This window comes from Penicillium rubens (assembly GCF_028828025.1).
Source record: "Penicillium rubens strain IBT 27055 chromosome Unknown utg000003l_segment0_segment0, whole genome shotgun sequence".
Lineage (NCBI taxonomy): Eukaryota > Fungi > Ascomycota > Eurotiomycetes > Eurotiales > Aspergillaceae > Penicillium > Penicillium rubens.
In genome coordinates this window covers 6550925-6568163 of record NW_026890601.1, presented here as the reverse complement: position 1 = coordinate 6568163, position 17239 = coordinate 6550925, and the positions used below count along the sequence as shown (strand labels likewise).

General features: G+C 49.0%; 7 protein-coding genes across 7 annotated transcripts; 4 read left to right on the top strand and 3 right to left on the bottom strand.

The window, feature by feature from the left end:
• Window positions 1–444: 444 nt before the first annotated feature.
• On the top strand, window positions 445–2172 carry N7525_008735 (aspartate-semialdehyde dehydrogenase family protein; the record flags this gene model as incomplete). Its single annotated transcript, XM_002562799.2, has 4 exons — window positions 445–659; window positions 955–989; window positions 1048–1305; window positions 1367–2172. Coding segments are annotated over 4 exons (1314 nt in total), but the record flags the coding sequence as incomplete, so codon positions are not given.
• A 233-nt stretch (window positions 2173–2405) lies between these two features.
• On the top strand, window positions 2406–3656 carry N7525_008734 (40S ribosomal protein eS4; the record flags this gene model as incomplete). Its single annotated transcript, XM_002562798.2, has 5 exons — window positions 2406–2484; window positions 2631–2768; window positions 2837–3121; window positions 3254–3548; window positions 3603–3656. Exons 1-5 carry the CDS (start codon window positions 2474–2476, stop codon window positions 3654–3656), a joined length of 783 nt encoding a protein of 260 aa, XP_002562844.1. The 5' UTR covers window positions 2406–2473.
• Window positions 3657–7783: 4127 nt separating this feature from the next.
• N7525_008733 (RasGEF domain-containing protein) lies at window positions 7784–9410 on the top strand (the record flags this gene model as incomplete). The annotated part of the gene is made up of 3 exons (XM_002562796.2): window positions 7784–8488; window positions 8552–9037; window positions 9108–9410. The coding sequence occupies 3 exons, from the start codon at window positions 7784–7786 to the stop codon at window positions 9408–9410; spliced, it is 1494 nt and encodes a 497-aa protein (XP_002562842.2).
• A 766-nt stretch (window positions 9411–10176) lies between these two features.
• On the bottom strand, window positions 10177–10715 carry N7525_008732 (uncharacterized protein; the record flags this gene model as incomplete). The annotated part of the gene is made up of 2 exons (XM_002562795.1): window positions 10177–10585; window positions 10654–10715. The coding sequence occupies 2 exons, from the start codon at window positions 10713–10715 to the stop codon at window positions 10177–10179; spliced, it is 471 nt and encodes a 156-aa protein (XP_002562841.1).
• A 438-nt stretch (window positions 10716–11153) lies between these two features.
• N7525_008731 (telomere repeat binding factor family protein) lies at window positions 11154–13268 on the top strand (the record flags this gene model as incomplete). Its single annotated transcript, XM_061214474.1, has 2 exons — window positions 11154–12202; window positions 12347–13268. The coding sequence occupies 2 exons, from the start codon at window positions 11154–11156 to the stop codon at window positions 13266–13268; spliced, it is 1971 nt and encodes a 656-aa protein (XP_061068905.1).
• A 729-nt stretch (window positions 13269–13997) lies between these two features.
• N7525_008730 (sorting nexin-3) lies at window positions 13998–14667 on the bottom strand (the record flags this gene model as incomplete). Its single annotated transcript, XM_002562793.1, has 3 exons — window positions 13998–14026; window positions 14090–14411; window positions 14590–14667. The coding sequence occupies 3 exons, from the start codon at window positions 14665–14667 to the stop codon at window positions 13998–14000; spliced, it is 429 nt and encodes a 142-aa protein (XP_002562839.1).
• Window positions 14668–15289: 622 nt separating this feature from the next.
• On the bottom strand, window positions 15290–16193 carry N7525_008729 (GFA family protein; the record flags this gene model as incomplete). The annotated part of the gene is made up of 2 exons (XM_061214473.1): window positions 15290–16101; window positions 16169–16193. The coding sequence occupies 2 exons, from the start codon at window positions 16191–16193 to the stop codon at window positions 15290–15292; spliced, it is 837 nt and encodes a 278-aa protein (XP_061068904.1).
• Window positions 16194–17239: the final 1046 nt, after the last annotated feature.

The window sequence follows — 17239 nt, the reverse complement described above, 5'->3', positions numbered from 1 at the left end:
GAAGAGAGTCGCACTCCACTGACAGCCAGTACCTGAGCTCGGTATGTCTGCAAGTTCACTGGCCGGCCCCATACGAGATGAACTATCGATAGCTGTCGGGGCAGCCGTCATAAGGACATCCTTGCTGCTTTGGAGGAGTCAGGACTGAAAATGGGCCATGAACGAGACTACCACCAACATTCAAGTCAACGAGGGAGTCGGGAAACTTGCAGCCGGGGACTTTAATGGCGCTTTTTCTCTGGTTCAGGCCACTGTTTTTAGCAACACCCCGTGTCTTCACTCAAACTATGCACTATGCCAAAGAGGAGAAGCTGGCAAACCACGTGTTGGGACTTGGAATGGAAACAGTCAACGATGTTGTCAAGCACATTCTCAATAAATAGATCAAATATTTAGCCGTATCTCAGTCCACTCTTGAGTGGCCTTTTCTTTTGATATTCCAAGAATCTCCGTGACTTTGCCATAGGAAAAATTGCAAACAAGCCAAACCCTGGGACATTAAACTTTGACCATAGACCCACAACTTTTGTCCAATCGGGGAGCAGCATTTTGTCCGAATTGAGAACTCTGACTAAGCGCGGGGCAAGGCAATTGGCTGAGAGCGATATCGCTGTCGGCGTGGAATGTTACAAGCCTTTAACCCGATCATCAGCGAAGCTGTAAGTACACATGTTGTTTCATATTGATATTTTGCTGTGAATATTGCCTGGGGCTCCATGCCATGTGGTCTGTTAGATATTGAAGCTGGCAGAGCCTCCTATATACTGCATGCGGGGCTCTGGAAACGCTTTGACTCATACAGGCCTCTGGTGGCCAGGTGGTATATGACAGAACTCGGCATGGAACAGTTGTTGTTTTGTATATATTTTAATTAACCGCTGGTTTTTGACTTATTGGAACTATTGGTTTGCTAACTTACACAAGATTGATACCTGTTTTCATATAAAACTCAAGCAAAATGGCTCCTTCATTCCCAAAGAAGAAGTGCGGTACGTTCTCGAATTTTACAGACTATTTCATGCATCATTCAATCCTAACTTGCTATAGGTGTTCTCGGTGCCACTGGCTCCGTGGGCCAGCGCTTTATCCTGTTGCTGGCAGACCACCCCTTCCTTGAGCTTCACGCTGTGGGTGCTTCTGAACGTTCAGCCAACAAGAAATACAAGGATGCCGTGAACTGGAAGCAGTCTAAACCCATGTCCGAGAAGCTCAGCAACTTGGTGATGCGTGACTGCAAGCCTGAGCAGTTCTCGGATTGTGACCTTGTCTTCTCTGGACTGAACAGCGATGTTGCTGGCGAGACTGGTATGTGATATCAGATCCTTCAGATTTAATAAACTAGAGTATGTACTGACATTTCACGCAGAAATGGCATTCATTAAGGCTGAGATCCCTGTTTTCTCAAATGCGAAGAACTTCCGCAAGGACCCCATGGTGCCTCTGGTCGTTCCAACTGTGAACCCCCAACATCTGGATCTGATTCCTCACCAGCGCGAGCAGTACGGTCTCAAGAAGGGCTTCCTGGTCTGCAACTCCAACTGCGCTGTTATTGGCATCGTCATTCCCTTCGCAGCTCTCCAGGCCAAGTTTGGCCCCGTCGAGGAAGTCGAGGTTTTCACCGAGCAGGCCGTTTCTGGAGCAGGCTACCCCGGTGTACCTACCATGGACATCCTGGACAACGTCATCCCCTACATCAGCGGCGAGGAAGACAAGCTTGAGAACGAAGCCCAGAAGATTCTGGGTTCGTTGAATGCCAGCGCCACCGGTTTCGACGAGCAGACTGGACTCCGCATCGGTGCCACTTGCACCCGTGTTGGTGTCACTGACGGCCACATGGCATTCGTTTCCTTGCGTTTCAAGAACCGCCAGACCCCCACCGCCGAGCAGGTCAAGGAGGCTCTGCGGGAGTACAAGTCCGAGGCACAGAAGTTGGGTGCTCCTTCCGCACCAGAGCCCGCGATTAAGGTGTTCGATGCGCCCGACCGTCCCCAGCCCCGTCTGGACCGCGACATCTCCGGTGGATACACAGTAAGTGTTGGTCGGGTTCGTGAAGGTGCCCCAGGTGGTCACTTTGATATCCGATTCGCTGCTCTCTCCCACAACACTGTCATTGGAGCTGCTGGGTCATCCATCCTCAACGCCGAGGTTGCTGTTATCAAGGGCTATATTTAAGATAGTTACGGAAAAGTGGAATTATCAGCGCATGTCAAATAGATACAGATTTTCGGATAAACGAACTAGATCTCATTGTTCTAAAAGGGACGCTCACGTGCCCACGGGTGGATCCGATTGGAGATGACATAAGCAAGCGTCGAAAATCCACTAGTGGAGTCTGATTGGTCTGAGTGGAGAATAGGGCTCACACTCACCACACACTAAGCGAATTCCTCTCTGATTTGGATCATCACTTCTCGGTTTGAGCCTTCTCTTTGACACTCCGACCACCTAACCTTCAGTCGACAAATCAGTCAAAATGCGCGGCCCGTAAGTGTCATGAGATTGCCCTCTACATCACTACCCTGCACACTGGCCTCGTCTCTCTGCCGGACAGCGAGTTCAGCCAGTCGCTGCGAGAGTGATGGAAAATTTCTCGACTTGGAACATGACCACTAACAAGTATTTTTTCGCAGCGGAAAGCACCAGAAGCGCCTCAGTGCGCCCTCGCACTGGCTCTTGGACAAAATGTCCGGAACCTACGCGCCCAAGGCCTCCCCCGGTCCTCACAAGCTCCGGGACTGCCTTCCCCTGATTGTCTTCATCCGTAACCGGTACGCACGCGACATCCTGGATTCCTCGACGCGAAACGAACAATCACTGACATTTCTTTCGTTGACAGTCTCAAGTACGCCCTGAACGGTCGCGAGGTCAAGGCCATCATGATGCAGCGTCTGGTCAAGGTCGACGGCAAGGTCCGCACCGACACCACCTACCCCGCTGGTTTCATGGACGTCATCTCCCTCGAGAAGACCGGCGAGCACTTCCGTCTCATCTACGATACCAAGGGCCGTTTCACCGTCCACCGCATCCAGGCTGAGGAGGCTGAGTACAAGCTCTGCAAGGTCAAGCGTGTTCAGCTCGGCAAGGGCGGGATCCCATTCTTGGTTACGCACGATGCGCGAACGTGAGTTCCACACTCCACAAGTTCCGTGTCATTCAGTCGTTGGACCAAGCTTTGGTTGATCGGCGGAGGACAATGGAAACAGTAAGATCCTATTAGATCAGAACATGGTTTGCTAACTTGCGTGCTCTACAGCATCCGCTACCCCGACCCTGCCATCAAGGTCAACGACACCGTCAAGGTTGACATTGCCACTGGCAAGATCCTCGACTTCGTCAAGTTCGACTCCGGTGTTGTCATCATGGCCACTGGTGGTCGCAACATGGGTCGTGTTGGTGTCATCACTCACCGTGAGCGTCACGATGGTGGTTTCAACATCGTCCACGTTCGCGATGCTCTTGACAACCAGTTCGCTACCCGTGAGTCCAACGTCTTCGTCATTGGACAGGACAAGCCCTGGGTTTCCCTCCCCAAGGGTAAGGGTGTCAAGGTATGTTATATTCCCCGACATTGATATTTCTGGATTGGTCCTAACATTTTCTAGCTCTCCATTGCTGAGGAGCGTGACCGCCGCCGTGCCCACGACCTTGCCAACTAAATTCACAATATCTTCTGATATTCGTGGATTGGCTGGCAGCTTAAAAACAACACTAAAAACAGTAGCTGGGAAACGGCGTCTTGTCTTGCTTAACGGGCTTGGATAATGCATTCTCGTAGGTTCGAACCATAGCAAACAAAACAGGAACGGGTTAACCGCTTCGTTTCCGAGTGATATGATACCATTTGACGTTACCTCTTTTTCGAATGATTTAATGACCGTATTTTTACTTTGTTTCCCTGGATCTTCAACACTACTACTTCCTGGATGATTCGCTGTCCTGTCTTTTTGTGCTTGTTCTGTGGTCATACTTGTTCTGCAATCATCCCAGGCCTAGTTTATTGTACACATGAGGATCAAGGGGCACGTAGTTGTTTTTCTTTCAATCTGTAGTTCAGATGCGAATGCATCGCACCCTAGATGCTACTACACACGAAGCCTGCTAGCACCAAGTCTAGCTCTAGACGAAAGCTACTGCAAAGTAAAGCCCCGGTCGAACCAGCGCGAAAGCCGTTTCAAGCTGAGACTTGGGCATCTCAACAGCGATGAAGACCCGAGACATGCATCATCCCGCTGAAAATATATATATATTGCCTACCCAGGTACATACTTATCTCCGGCGCAACCCCGTTAGCTCGAATCGATCGATCCATAACAACAGCGCACCAGCGCACCTCGGCTTATCCGATGCAACCGTCCTCCCGTGTCGGTGTACATGGAACACACAGTACATTTAGTACACCGCACGGGAACGGTGGGGTTACTAAATTCTAACTCGCAAGCCTGAAGATGGCGATCAGAATAAGAAACTTAAGCCCGGATCTTCCCGACTAGTGTCCTGACTTTCATGCCCGCGAATTATTTATTGACTCTCGCCCATGCAGTCCGAGTTGCCCACTATACGACAATGGCGATCAGTGGCGATCACAAGGTGTCGCGGTCCAATTGGTGTGTGTAGACGGGGATTGATGTCCACTGTGTACTCGGTACTGAAAATCGAGGTGTGTCCGGCATATGGAGCTAGCTCATGCAATGCAATAGCAAAAAGTGTCCGATGTGGAGTTGTTTCTGATTTGTCTTAAGTACTCGGTCTCTTTAATAAGACGCTCTCCTTATATGAATCCAAGTTCATTGCCGAAGGTTTCGGATGCCTTCACTTCCTCCTATTCCCCGAGAAATTTAAATGGAAACGGGAAGAAATAAATTAGGAATACCGAAGGATATATCGATTTATAATTAGCAATCTCTCCATAAAAGCGCCTCGAGACTAGCGACTATAGAAGTGGGCTGAGGGTCTATTAAATGAATGCCTAGTATATCGAGCACTAACTTTTTCAATAAACCCCTCTCAGGAACCTAGTCATTCCACTTTTAGAAATCAAAGATCTTTTAAGGGTCATGTGCGCTGCTAATTGCGCCACCCGGGCTACCTTAGTGAAAAAAAATTAAATTGTATAAGTAATCCCTGTGGATTCGTTCAGCCTGAGGTTCATTCAAGTCGCCAAGTATTTTGACAACCACAGCATATATATATGTAGATGTTGTGGGCGCTTGATAGAGCTATTTGTGGAAGAAATTAGGTACGCACATACTCCGTAGACCTATAGTATAAGCGAGCAAGCATATGGAAAACAAGCAGGGAAGGAGGCCCAGAGTCTAAGAATAACTTATTCGCCTCCGGTGTCGGGTCGGATTGCGGAGGGACCCTCTCAATCCCTATCGGGATGAGCGAATCTTAAAAGTCGTGGGGCTCCAGAGAGGGCAATGGCTTTATAAAATGGGTGCTTGCTCCATCCACCCAGACATGTCTACCACACCTTCCCGAGGGCAAGGGACGAGAGAGCCGAACGGCTCACACATCCGGCCCTTGGAAGTATATTTTTTCTCTCTTAAATTTCTCCGACGGCTTATGGGTGGGGATGGTAACAAGTAACAATGGAGGGAGGGGAACAGAATAATCTGATAGATCCAAACTCAATTCTAGCACTGGGCCGTCCCACGTTCGGATCACCACTGGGGATACTGGGGATAAGATTTGCGTGTTCCAAGCGCCATACTGTTGGTAAGTTGGTAACATGCACGACAGCATTAGAGCCGTAGGATTCGTGACCGGTCATTTTATGCACTGTGGAGAGAGGTGAACTGGCCTCTGCAGGGGTTAGTGGTAGTGGAACGAGGAATGGAAAGGCAAGGCGTAGGAAAGTGGCAAGGGGGATCTTGCCTCGATGCGATTGTATTGCTGCATGCTGCAATCTTGGTGGCTGGCTGCACTGACAAACAGTTAGCCCAAGACGTACAAATGGGCATATTATCTGGGGGATGCACAACAATGCAGTTGTGGATTATTTTTTAACCGTGACCCCTGGGACCCGGAATATTGAGCGCAATATACTTTTACCCAAGGTGCCCAATTGGTCAATCGTATGTGTCGGAAATGTAAATGTTGGGCCTAGACTAGTTGGAACTCGGTAGTGGCTCTGGTATTCTCTGCATAACGCTGCACTTCCCATTATTATAGATGGAACCCTAATATCAATAAGAAATTAAGCCGCAAAACCCAGAAACTCACAGACTCAAGGACATCACCCTTTATAACATGATATCACAAACTTTGACGTGGATCCGAGATCCGTCCCAGTCCCAGGGAACCGGGTTTATGGAGAACCTCGGGAACCTTCGAATTTCACGTGGTATTACTGAAATCCATGAGACTGGAGAATGTACCCGTCGTAGAATTACTTTGTACTTCCTGCAACTGGTATCTTAGGTAACTGCTATACGGTGCAGTGGGAATGTGTAAGGATTCCAGGAGCATGGGACCATAGGAACATATGCCGATCCTTCTTTAAGATATTCGAACCTTGGGGGTGTAGCGGTGTACATAAAGGAATCTCACAAGGATTCAACACGGGTAGTATTGTTGTTTTTAATTGAACGAGAATGAAAGGTTAATCAGGGATTATTATACTCCGTAAGCTATAATGAATTCAATGATATTCGTATACGGAGTACACCGTACAACAAATATAATGACAGTCCCCTATCATCTTTACCATTTTAGGTTATAAAGTTCAATACTTGTTCCTGATTACCTCAATTGGAAATTCGCCAGGAACTTCCAGTATGCTTATAGGGCCCATCAATATACGATTGACGGACAAACCAATTTGCGGACTTCCATAGAATCCAAAGAAACAAAAGATTCTAAAGTGTTCCATTCGTATATCCCCTGTACGGGGTACTCCGTAGTACTCCGTACTCCAGAAGGATTCTTTGTTACTCCACATTGGCATTTTACGGCCACTACGTTAGCGCCCATTTTTGTGTATATGATCTGGACCAATGGTCAATCTTAGAGTGGAGATGCTATCTGTCTCTCATATATCCCATACGGACAAGATACCGAATACTCCATAATTATCTCTTTGTCTTGACTAATTAGGCTTCCTCTTTTTCCAGAATCTTTGTTAAAGTTGACCGCTTCTCAACCGATTCCTTCACCAACTCTCCTTGTATCCTTGTATTGCTAACCGAGCCAGATTTAAATATTCCAAGGCTTTTTTTTCTCGCTGCAGCCCAACGGCCAACGGGTGTTCGGCATAACAATCTCGGTAACCAGCAGAGAAGCCCAACTTGCAGATCTCATTAATTTATGGAGTTCACCAGTTTCTCCCCGATCTAGGAGGTTCCGGTCCGAAGTAATCTCTCTATATACTCCCAATGACAATATTTCCTTCTCCCGACGGCTCTTCCCGTTAACCTTCTGGGATCAGCGCCCTTGTTAATATGCCCAGAGTCCCCTGTCCCAATTTCAACCCTCGTGATGTGTCGAACGTGGCGGAAGTAACAGGGATAAAGGAAATTCATCTCTCTTATATTTAAAACCAATCACCCTCCACCGTTCCGAGCAACCCGCTTGTTTTATTACCTGTGCGTTATTTAGTTTTCCTATTTCTCGTTCCCATGATCCCTCTCTCGCGTCGCGTTTAACATACACCTCTCACCTGGGCATCCCCTGTAATTACTCTATTCAAGCGCCGTGTTACATGAGCGTCAGTGTGTACTTGGCCTAATGTGTTGGCCTAGATTTTTTTTTTAAAATTTTTTCCCCGATGGTGACCGCATAAATGCAATCGACCAGCCCAGAAGAATCGGCCTTTGAACCGCCTCCCCAGACCTTTCCCACTCCAGGGGTCAGGCAATATTCGTCACCCAAGGAAGTGACCATGTCGGCTCAATCTAGCATTGCGGCTTCGGACTGGGGACATTCTTACCCATCAATCTTCCAACTCAACTTGGAAATCCCCGCCTTTTTCATGCCTTATCGCTGGTGGGAAGACGAGGCCACAACTGTGTTCTGGGCGTTCGATATCCAAGGAATTAGCCGTGTGATCCAATTCGGGCTCTTTCGCGACGAAAACTTCCCGAGGACGTCGCTTTGCGCTCGCAATGTGGACACAATTGACACCTTCTTGATGGCGCTGTCCGAGCCCCACGAGTACCAGCTCCTTGGGAATCTCTCTCATATACAGAGGGTGGAGGAGATCCTACGCCGGTCGAGTATATCTCCCTTCCAGGCGATTCCTTGGAGTTGGCTCCCGCCTCAGCCGAGCCCTACTCTAGATGCGCGGGAAATCGCTGCCGCAATTGAGGCCGAGAGCCATTTCCACTTTAAGCAGGTTGCCTTCGAAGAGCTTGTACGGGCTGCCCTCGGATACAATGCTATCTTTGTCGACTGGTTTCTACAGCAGCACGAGGCTCTTTATATTATTCTCCGGGATCATCTAGGCGCCTATCCGGAGGACATTCCTCTGTACACAGAAGTGGGAAAGGTACGTTCTTTGAATTACCCGGCTATAGCTATTATTATATAGAGCCTCAGCTGACTTCTATAGCATCTTCGGTCGCGGAGTCCATTCGCATACCGAGCGTTAGTCCAGTGCCTCATAGCTGTGCGACCTGGGGGAAATCGTGACGTGACTAAACCCACCGCTGGGTTTGAATTCATCGCAGGCCCTATACAGGCCTTATTCAAGGAGCAGCCAGGAAGGCTTATTGCTATGCTTAAGATGTTAAGTGTTTTGACAATCCGATTTCGCCGAAAGTATGTCCATGCTCCTACCATGGACTGGAGGACCCCATTTGATACCTCTATTCCTTTCCTGGACGATTATCTCGAGTCGACATCTCCAACGGACTTGGCCCGCAGCATGAGAGGCCTAGACGAGCACCACTTTGCCGAGTTGACCCGGCAAAGCCTAATAGCAGAGGATGCAGTCGTGGGGCAATTGAAGGTTCAGTGGCGCGAACTCAGCGTTTCTGTCTGGGAATGCTGCGCTGCACTTCCAGACCTGATCCCATATCTACAAGAATGTGCACAGGTGAGCAGTCTTACCAAAGTCGCCGAGGTCCCAATGTCAAAGCCCTCTAACCGTACAATCATCTGCACAGACGCTTTTAACAACACGTAATTATCATTCTTTCACGGCTATCATCAAAGGCCTGCACACCTACAGCATCTTGAAAACGCGCCCTGGCAACACAGGCACCCAAGGAAACGTGGTTACCCTCGAGACTCTGTTTCCGCAGGAAATCCTTTCCCTCATGAGCCCAGCTCAGAACTATGCCGCCTATCGCCAGCACTACCAAAAATTCCCCGGCATTCCTTTCCTGATCCCTCACATCCGTGATCACAAGGAAAACGGCGAATCCGTCCTCCAGCCAGTTTTCCAGTATCTGCAAAGCACCCAGTAAACCCAACAGAGGTAGTCACCAGATCAGCCTACTTAGGCTCCCGACTTCGGTGAGAGAATAAAAGCAACCTACCTGGGCGTGTGCTTGGCTTGTGTGGCTGCAGGTGGCGAGACCGCCTCGAGGGCCGTGGGCTAAATATTTCAATTGTTTGTCTCTCCGGTCAGCTAATGCATTGATGAGGTGTTTTCCTTGGCAGTCTTACGAGGGATCTACACGAGATGACCTCAAATACTATATTTTATAATCTGTATTTCTACTCTGATACCCATGCCAGTATCGGGCACCGCCGGGGAGTCCGGCGTTGCATTATGCTAATATGAATCTATTTTTCCTTTTTCTCCCCCGGTGACATTCGAGATTATATTTACACTTGCATAATATAACAGTGGACGCTCATTGGATCTGAAAACGTAACCAGATCAGTCTATCTCCATAATCCCCAACGTAGTTAAGCAAATACAAGCATACCAACAGATCCACCCAGCCACATCCTACGCACGACCCTATCTCCCTTTCGCGCCGTTCAAGCCGTTCAAGAACCTACGAATCAGGTGGCACCCATTGCATCCGAAGAGCCGCGCCAGGCAAGAGTAAAGCCAAGGTTAAATCGCGCAGATATGCAGCCTCACGCACACGCAAGGGAGGGAATAGGGACGAGGGTGAGCCAAAGACCCCGCTCGGATCTTTGCTTTTTTCATCGGTACCAACCGAAAGAACAGAGTGCATATAACTATTGGTCGGGCCAACCAAAGCAGTAGGTCACACCTCACTCCCGTTTTGCAGCCGCCTTAGGCGCCTTCGCATAACCAAAAATGCCCAAGAAATAAGCGATCCTATTAACGAACAGGAACATCGTGATCCCAATGTTACCCCAGGTCAAAGCGTTCCATGCCCCAACGTCCGCAAACGCGTCCCAGCCCATCGCCAAGTACGTGGCGTAGACATGGCCTACATCGGCGATGGCCAGTCCAATTAGATAGTTGCGCAGCACCCTTGGCTCTGTTGTGGCGTGGCAGACACCGACACCGACTAGGAAGAGGAGGGAATAGACATTGCCGAGTTGGTAGGCGAGTGCGACGCTGCTTGGGTGTAAGGTGGCTGGGGCTGCGATGGTGGGTGTCTGCCCGGCAATAAAGCCTTCCAGGTCGTAGAGGGGGAAGACACTGCCGAGGGCCCTGCATTAAGGATGGTCGGGTCAGTAGTATTCTTGCATGGTTAGGGGAAAGGGTTGAGCTGGGCGTACAGTGAGATAGGTTCAAGGACGCCAAATAGGATGTGTGGCCATGTTGGGAAAATAGTGGGCATTTCGGACCTGTAGCGTTCAATGTTATTCTTTTTGTGTCTTTTCGATTGTTGCGCTTTAGTCCTGACTGTAATTCCCTCGGAGCGGTCTGTATAAACAAAGCTCCCGGTAGCTTTACTTCTGCAGAGACGAAGGCAACTCACGTTTTAGTTGCTGACCACGACAAATAACAATTATAGAATGTCAATTATATAACCAAATCCGATCAAATCAGCGAGCAGAGTCCAATGGAGATGCTTCGAAAGGGAATTGCCAGGGGATCTCGATAGAATGCCAGCTGACGTAGATACCTCCAAGGGCCCGCTTTATTGGCACCCGTCACCGCCCGGACCTGTTATCGCCATGGTCTTATCAGAGCTTCATGCTCTGACCCGCAAAGTCATGGACGGAATATGTCAGGGACACACAGGATGGTATGAAACCTGTGATAGCTGGCCGAAATGGAATCTTCGAGTGCCTTACGGCCTCTTGACGAATCACTACTCCGCGAACTGCCTCAACTCTCTCTCCGTATCGCCCCTCTACGAGAACCAGTATCATCACGAACCCTAAGCGTCCCATCGCCCCTAGAACCTAATGCCAGTGGAGCAAGGGACTCGAATAATATTTCCAATTCAAGCAGCAATAGCGGAAAGATCCAGGCAAATGCAAAGGAAGGCCTGCCGACAGTTACGGAATTCCTGAACGCTGCTCGCATCAGGAAAACCGAACTCTCGGCAGACTCTCAGTCAAATGTGGAGCGTCCCCCAAGGCCGATACTTCCTGCTTTTGTGAATCTTCGTGCCCTGGAAAAGTTTCCGTTCTCGTCATCTTTCGATGATGATGCCCTCCAAGGGCCCCGCAAGCGTCGACGTCGAGACCCCCAGCCTGATTCATTCAGCGAGCATCTACAGTTACCTATCCCCCAGGCCCAGAAGGAGCAGCGGCCTCCTCCATTTGGGCCATTTGCTATTTTAAATGGATTGAATGAGCCCCCGCCCAATGCTGCACTTCTTCCACCGATCGAGGCTGGGTCTAATATCTCCCAGCTATTGAATAAGCCCTCCCGAGGCGATGCTGCTGCTGACTCTGGGACGTCAGTTTCGGCTCATGCCGCGATATCAGATGGCCAGCCTGCGGAAAGACGAGATACTAGACTTGAGGACATCCTCAGAACGTCTCTCAATGCGGATGGAGACCACGACCAAAATGATAATGCTGAAAATGTTCAAAGCACTAACCCAGTGGATCCAGATGAGATTGCCCTGGCCGTTCGTGAAGCAGAAAAGCTCAAGGATAGTAAGGAATCGCCACTCCCTCCTGCAGCAGATGCGCCAATGTCTCCTAAAACCCGTGGCCGGTCCCGTAAAAACCTGAGAAAGTGGTCCGAAGAAGAGACGACTAATCTACTTCGGGGCGTGATTAAATGCGGCATTGGCAACTGGACTGCTATTCTTGCTCAACCGGAATTGAAGTTCAATCAGCGAACTGCCTCAAATTTGAAAGACAGGTATGCTCGGTTCTTCGCCAAACTGTATGGTCTTATGCTAAAGCGGCGCTATGCTGAAGATTCCGAGTCTTATGTCCATGGGCATACAGGTGAGTAATGCGAATCTCTGGAGTCGTTTAATCGGAATCGCTAATATTACCACAGCGCATCCGATCCCGACTTGGCTGCAAAACAACTACATGACACTCTCGCTAACAGCCTACTCAAAGCCAAAGCAGAGGGCTCTGATGAATCACCCAGCAAACTCCACCTCTCCCATCTAATACCCTCCAACTTCGAACCAAACTTTGGAGCAGGAAGCCCGGCTTGCAATCCTCAAGAACCATTGATCTCGAGTACCGCACCCGACACAGATCCCAGGGGTAGTACTACTGCCCAATCACAGTCGCCCTCATCAGGAAACAGCACACCCGCTCTCTCAAGCAAGTCCCGCACAACGCTCGCATCTCTCGGAATCCCCGAACCACATGTCTCAAGAACCAAACGTCGCTCTCGGCGACCCTTCACAGCCGCCGAGGACGAAGCCCTACTTAAAGGCTACGCAGTCCACGGCTTTCAATGGACCCTAATCCAGCAAGATTCACGCTTGAACCTAAGTCACCGCAAAGCGACAGACCTCCGCGACCGCTTCAGAACCAAGTTCCCACACGCCTATCGCGACGGCGGTTCTGTGAGCGGAAAAGCCCTTACCAGCCAAAACCAGGCCCAAGAGTCCGCTGTAGGCACGTCGACCCCCCGTCCCCATGCTGGCACCGAACAATCTCCGAGCAAGGCTTATGCCATGACTCCGACTCAGACTCCGGCTACCACTCCTCGCACCTCGGTGTCGAGGAGTCGTCACGCTGCTACTCCCTCCCAGTCCAATCCCGCCCAGATTGATCCTGCGCTGTTGCCTCCGCCTCCGCAGGGCTTTTTGGAGCATTCGATGTATCTTCCTCCCGCTGCAGCTGCAGGTGCGCTTTCTTTCTCTTTGGATGATGGCCCTGGGACTGGTGCTTCTTCTGCGGTAGAGACACCGTGGGAAGATAATACCCTCGCTCCTATGATATGGGATGAATTGACCTAGTTGGACGTACCATGTTGCCAACGCATGTCATAGATTTTCACATTTCACTTGTTAATATTTTTGCCTTCTCATTTCATTGTCATTCTCACTTTATTCTCTTTCTTACTCGGCTTCTGATGTTCGATGCTCTGTGGAGCATTGTTATACCATCTTTCATTGTTCTCTGGCCTGTTTCCTGTTTCCATTGTTGATCTATATCCCGCAGTACACGATGGTTTCTGCTGCAGTTTGTATCCCATATAAGTTTTCGTTCGCAGTTCAATGTCATTGACAATTAGATTGATACCAAGGAGAAGGATATACAACAAGTCTGGTATTCCCACTATGGAGGATGATAGCACCACGAAAGGTGAGATCAAAATGAAACAATGATGATAGATTGCTGGGAAGGCAAAAGAAAAACTAGGAAAAAGCGCCTGTCCAATTAAGACAACAAATAGTGCTGTATCTGCATCTGATTGAGAATAAAGAAGCGGTGGATTCGGATATCAAACGAGCATAAAAAAATTCAAGCAATGATCGTCACATAGCATACACTGCGGGTACCCATTTTCAATCGCGAAAGATATCTGTCGTGGAAAGGACATAAGAGTGAGGGAGCCGAAGAAGAGGGGAAACTGGAGATGAGGCGAGAAAGGAAATCCAGAGAGGCCAAATGCAAGGCCCATCCAATCCTGAGAAATGAGGCATGCTTCTCGTGAATGAATTAATGGTAAAGGCACTAGCCATCTACCATGCATTGCGGTCCCAGTTAGGATCTGCGAAATGAGCATTAGCATACATTGAACAGTAATCTGCACAAATGACTAGAACAAACCCACCTTGTATGAAACTAGCAAGCACCTTACTCCCCGTCTGCAGAAGAGGGTGTCCAGCGACGATCTGCAGGAAGCGCTGCAGACCCTCGCGGCGATGCTCGATGACGTCGTCGCTGAACCGGTTGGTGAAAACCTTCCCGGGGAGCGGGGGTATAGTGACGCGCGTGCTCTCGCGCTCCAGGATATCGCGGAAATACTCGAAATCGGAGTACCGGCGGCGCACGACGGAGTGTTTCAATTTGAAGGCGGGGATGTTGGTCCGGCACACAATCTCGTACGACGTGTACATGTTGCGAGATGTGCCGTGGGTCTGGGGGTTGCGGACCTGTTGCAGTCACTTGTTAGTCTGGTGTGTTCGTTCTTGATGTCCGATGGGTGGTGATGCGATCTTGAGTGGGGTATGGGGGCTGATTAGGGGAGAGATATGGCACGAGACTGTGGGGTATTGGGGTAGGCGGTTGATTCAGGTGTGGGTATTGGGAATTCTGCATCAAGCAACTCACTTCTATCTCGAGGAAGTTCTCCGGTGGTCCGTAGATCTCCTCGAAGGATTGCTGTCGCGATTCTGGGACGGACTGCATCTTGGTGGGGTTGGGGTGATGCGGATGGAAAGTTGAGGGGAAGGCGAGTGGGCTTTTATATTTCAAATGCCCAAATTGGGAGTGTTATTCGATTAGACAGCTTGTCTCTCTCTAATTCCCTGGAACTGAACACCAGAGAGCAGATCCTAAGGAACCCGAGCTCGGAAGTTGGAGAAGCATCTCTATCAGTGGGGACCGGGGAAATCATTGATCCGCCATTTTGGCTTATCTGACAGCCGTTTTCTGATGTCGCATATATCCACGGATGTATACACCAGTGGACCAGTCGTTTGGTGCCCTTTTTTGATCCTTTTGTCTAATAAAGGACTATCTCACCTAGAAATATGGCTTCAGCTCCAGCGACCTCGACATCAAAACCATTTAATCCAAGTTTTCTAGTCTAATGATCCACATCTACGGGGCCTCATCTCCCAAGATATTTTAGCTAGAACCAAAAGAATCCCTTATCCTAAATAAGTAAAGTCCGATAGGTCTTCCTATGAAGACCTCTCATGCTATCCACATCTTACTGACTAGTCAGTCTGACCACAAAAGCTAAGCACATTGAGCGAGCACAAGAATATTGATAGAATATCTATTGTCCACCAGAAGGCTAGAAATACTATGCTATTTCAAAATCTTGAGGATGCCCCCGTTCAGCCCCCCATCGCTGCATCCCCTCGATCAGCGCACGACTAAATCCGGCGTGATATCGCATTCCGTTCTCGGGAAATGATGCCCGGCCAGCTCTCCACACGCTCCAGTTCTCAGCCATAGCGCCTTCAGGCGCGCGTAGAATTCCCATCGCCACATCTACAATCTCCGGTCGCCCGTCGCAATGGTAAAAGACAGTTGCACCACAAGTGCCGCAGAATACCCGGAGTACATCTTTCGAGGAGCGATAGCCCTTCGCTGACCCGATCAATAAGTCCTTGGGGAGACGCGGCGTGATATGGTCAATCGATACAAACATCCAACTAATAACATGTGTGCCAGTAACCAATCGACAGTCGTCACAGAGATCCATAGATGCAAGCCACTTGCTCTTGTCCAAGGGTGAAATCCATCCTTTACTTCGAGGACTTGCGATGAATTCCTCGCTAGGGCGGGCAATAGTGAAAGAGACTCCACCGCAATGACACTGCGCTAGGAGCTCTTTGCTTTCGGGATCAGGTGGCTGAGAATCGCTCCCGGCTATAGCCTGCGGAGACAGACCTAGATTTTCGATCTCCATTCGATGTCCGTCAATGAGCGAAAACACAGCTGCTAGTCCTCCATCCGGTGCAGAGGTCGGAAGCATATGGGCGTTGAACTTCCAAATGCCCTCATCCTCTCTATTGGCATCGAAGATTGCGGGAGTGATTACCCATTGACCATCAGCTCCTCCAATCTGGCAGCCACAAGTGCTGCAGAAATAGCCCGTCGCTGTTGATGCTGGGTGTTGATAACTAGTCAGTTTGTTGAGACTTGATGGTGCAATAAATTGAGGCTCCACACCAACTGGTAGTGGTGCGTGAAAGCTGCATGGTGCGCCGTGGGTGTAACGACATATGCTACAGTGACATAAGTGTATGTTCAAGGGAAAACATTCGGTTGGAACGGCGACAGTGAACTGGACATTCTTGCATTGGCACGAAGCCATTAATGTCTTGGTAGCCATCTTTGCTTCACAAAATGAGAAGTTCTTAAAGCACTACGAAGATGAAGTGGGGGTTAGGGTCTATTTGTGAATTCACAGGTCGGTTGCACGGGCCAGGACGCAAGGTTCGTATTCAGAGTCATCGCACAGTCATCGGAGTAGCCAGCTTGCTATATATATCTTTCTTTCACAGGGACGCAGATATCAAAGTACCACCTTCATCTAATATACCAAATTCGTCTCTTTCCTATGCGTTGTCTACGATGACGTCAATCATCCCAATTATAGCCTGGGTATGTGCATACATTAATGTAGACATCCGAAAGATCTTCTAGGTATTGCAAAATGCGATAAAAGGCCAGCAATGACGATAATAGTAACCCCAATGATAAATGATAAGAGACAATGTTCTCTTCATCCTACCAGACTGACTCTCTGGTTAATTATTGGCCGTGCGAAGAATCACTTCCATGAATCATGAATACCTCCTGCATGCACCATCCGGGAACATGCTCGTGATGTCATAGCCCTATGTCGTCCAAGACCCAATTTCTAAGGGATATAGCGGTTATAATTATATTCATCTAGCCTAAAACAGCTGTAATATTGTTTCCATGCCAAGTCTCTTCATATAAAATCCTCGTATCTTCGTGGCAATGCAAAGTTTCAACCACGGTTGTTTAGTCCCACCACACACAGCAGATTGGAGATTGGAAGAAAATTCAACTGCCAAAATGCACGTTTTTGTCTTAAAGCGACTTGATCTTCAATAGGAGCTTTGGTTCTTTAGGGCTTGAATACGAGCAACAGCGACGATTGTGTCAGAATGACCTGGATATTGTGTTAATGGGCGATCTTTTCCGTATAACGGTTAACTTGTTCGTATCAGTGGAGAAAGGTTGGAGAATATATAAACTTCTAATTCATCTTCTC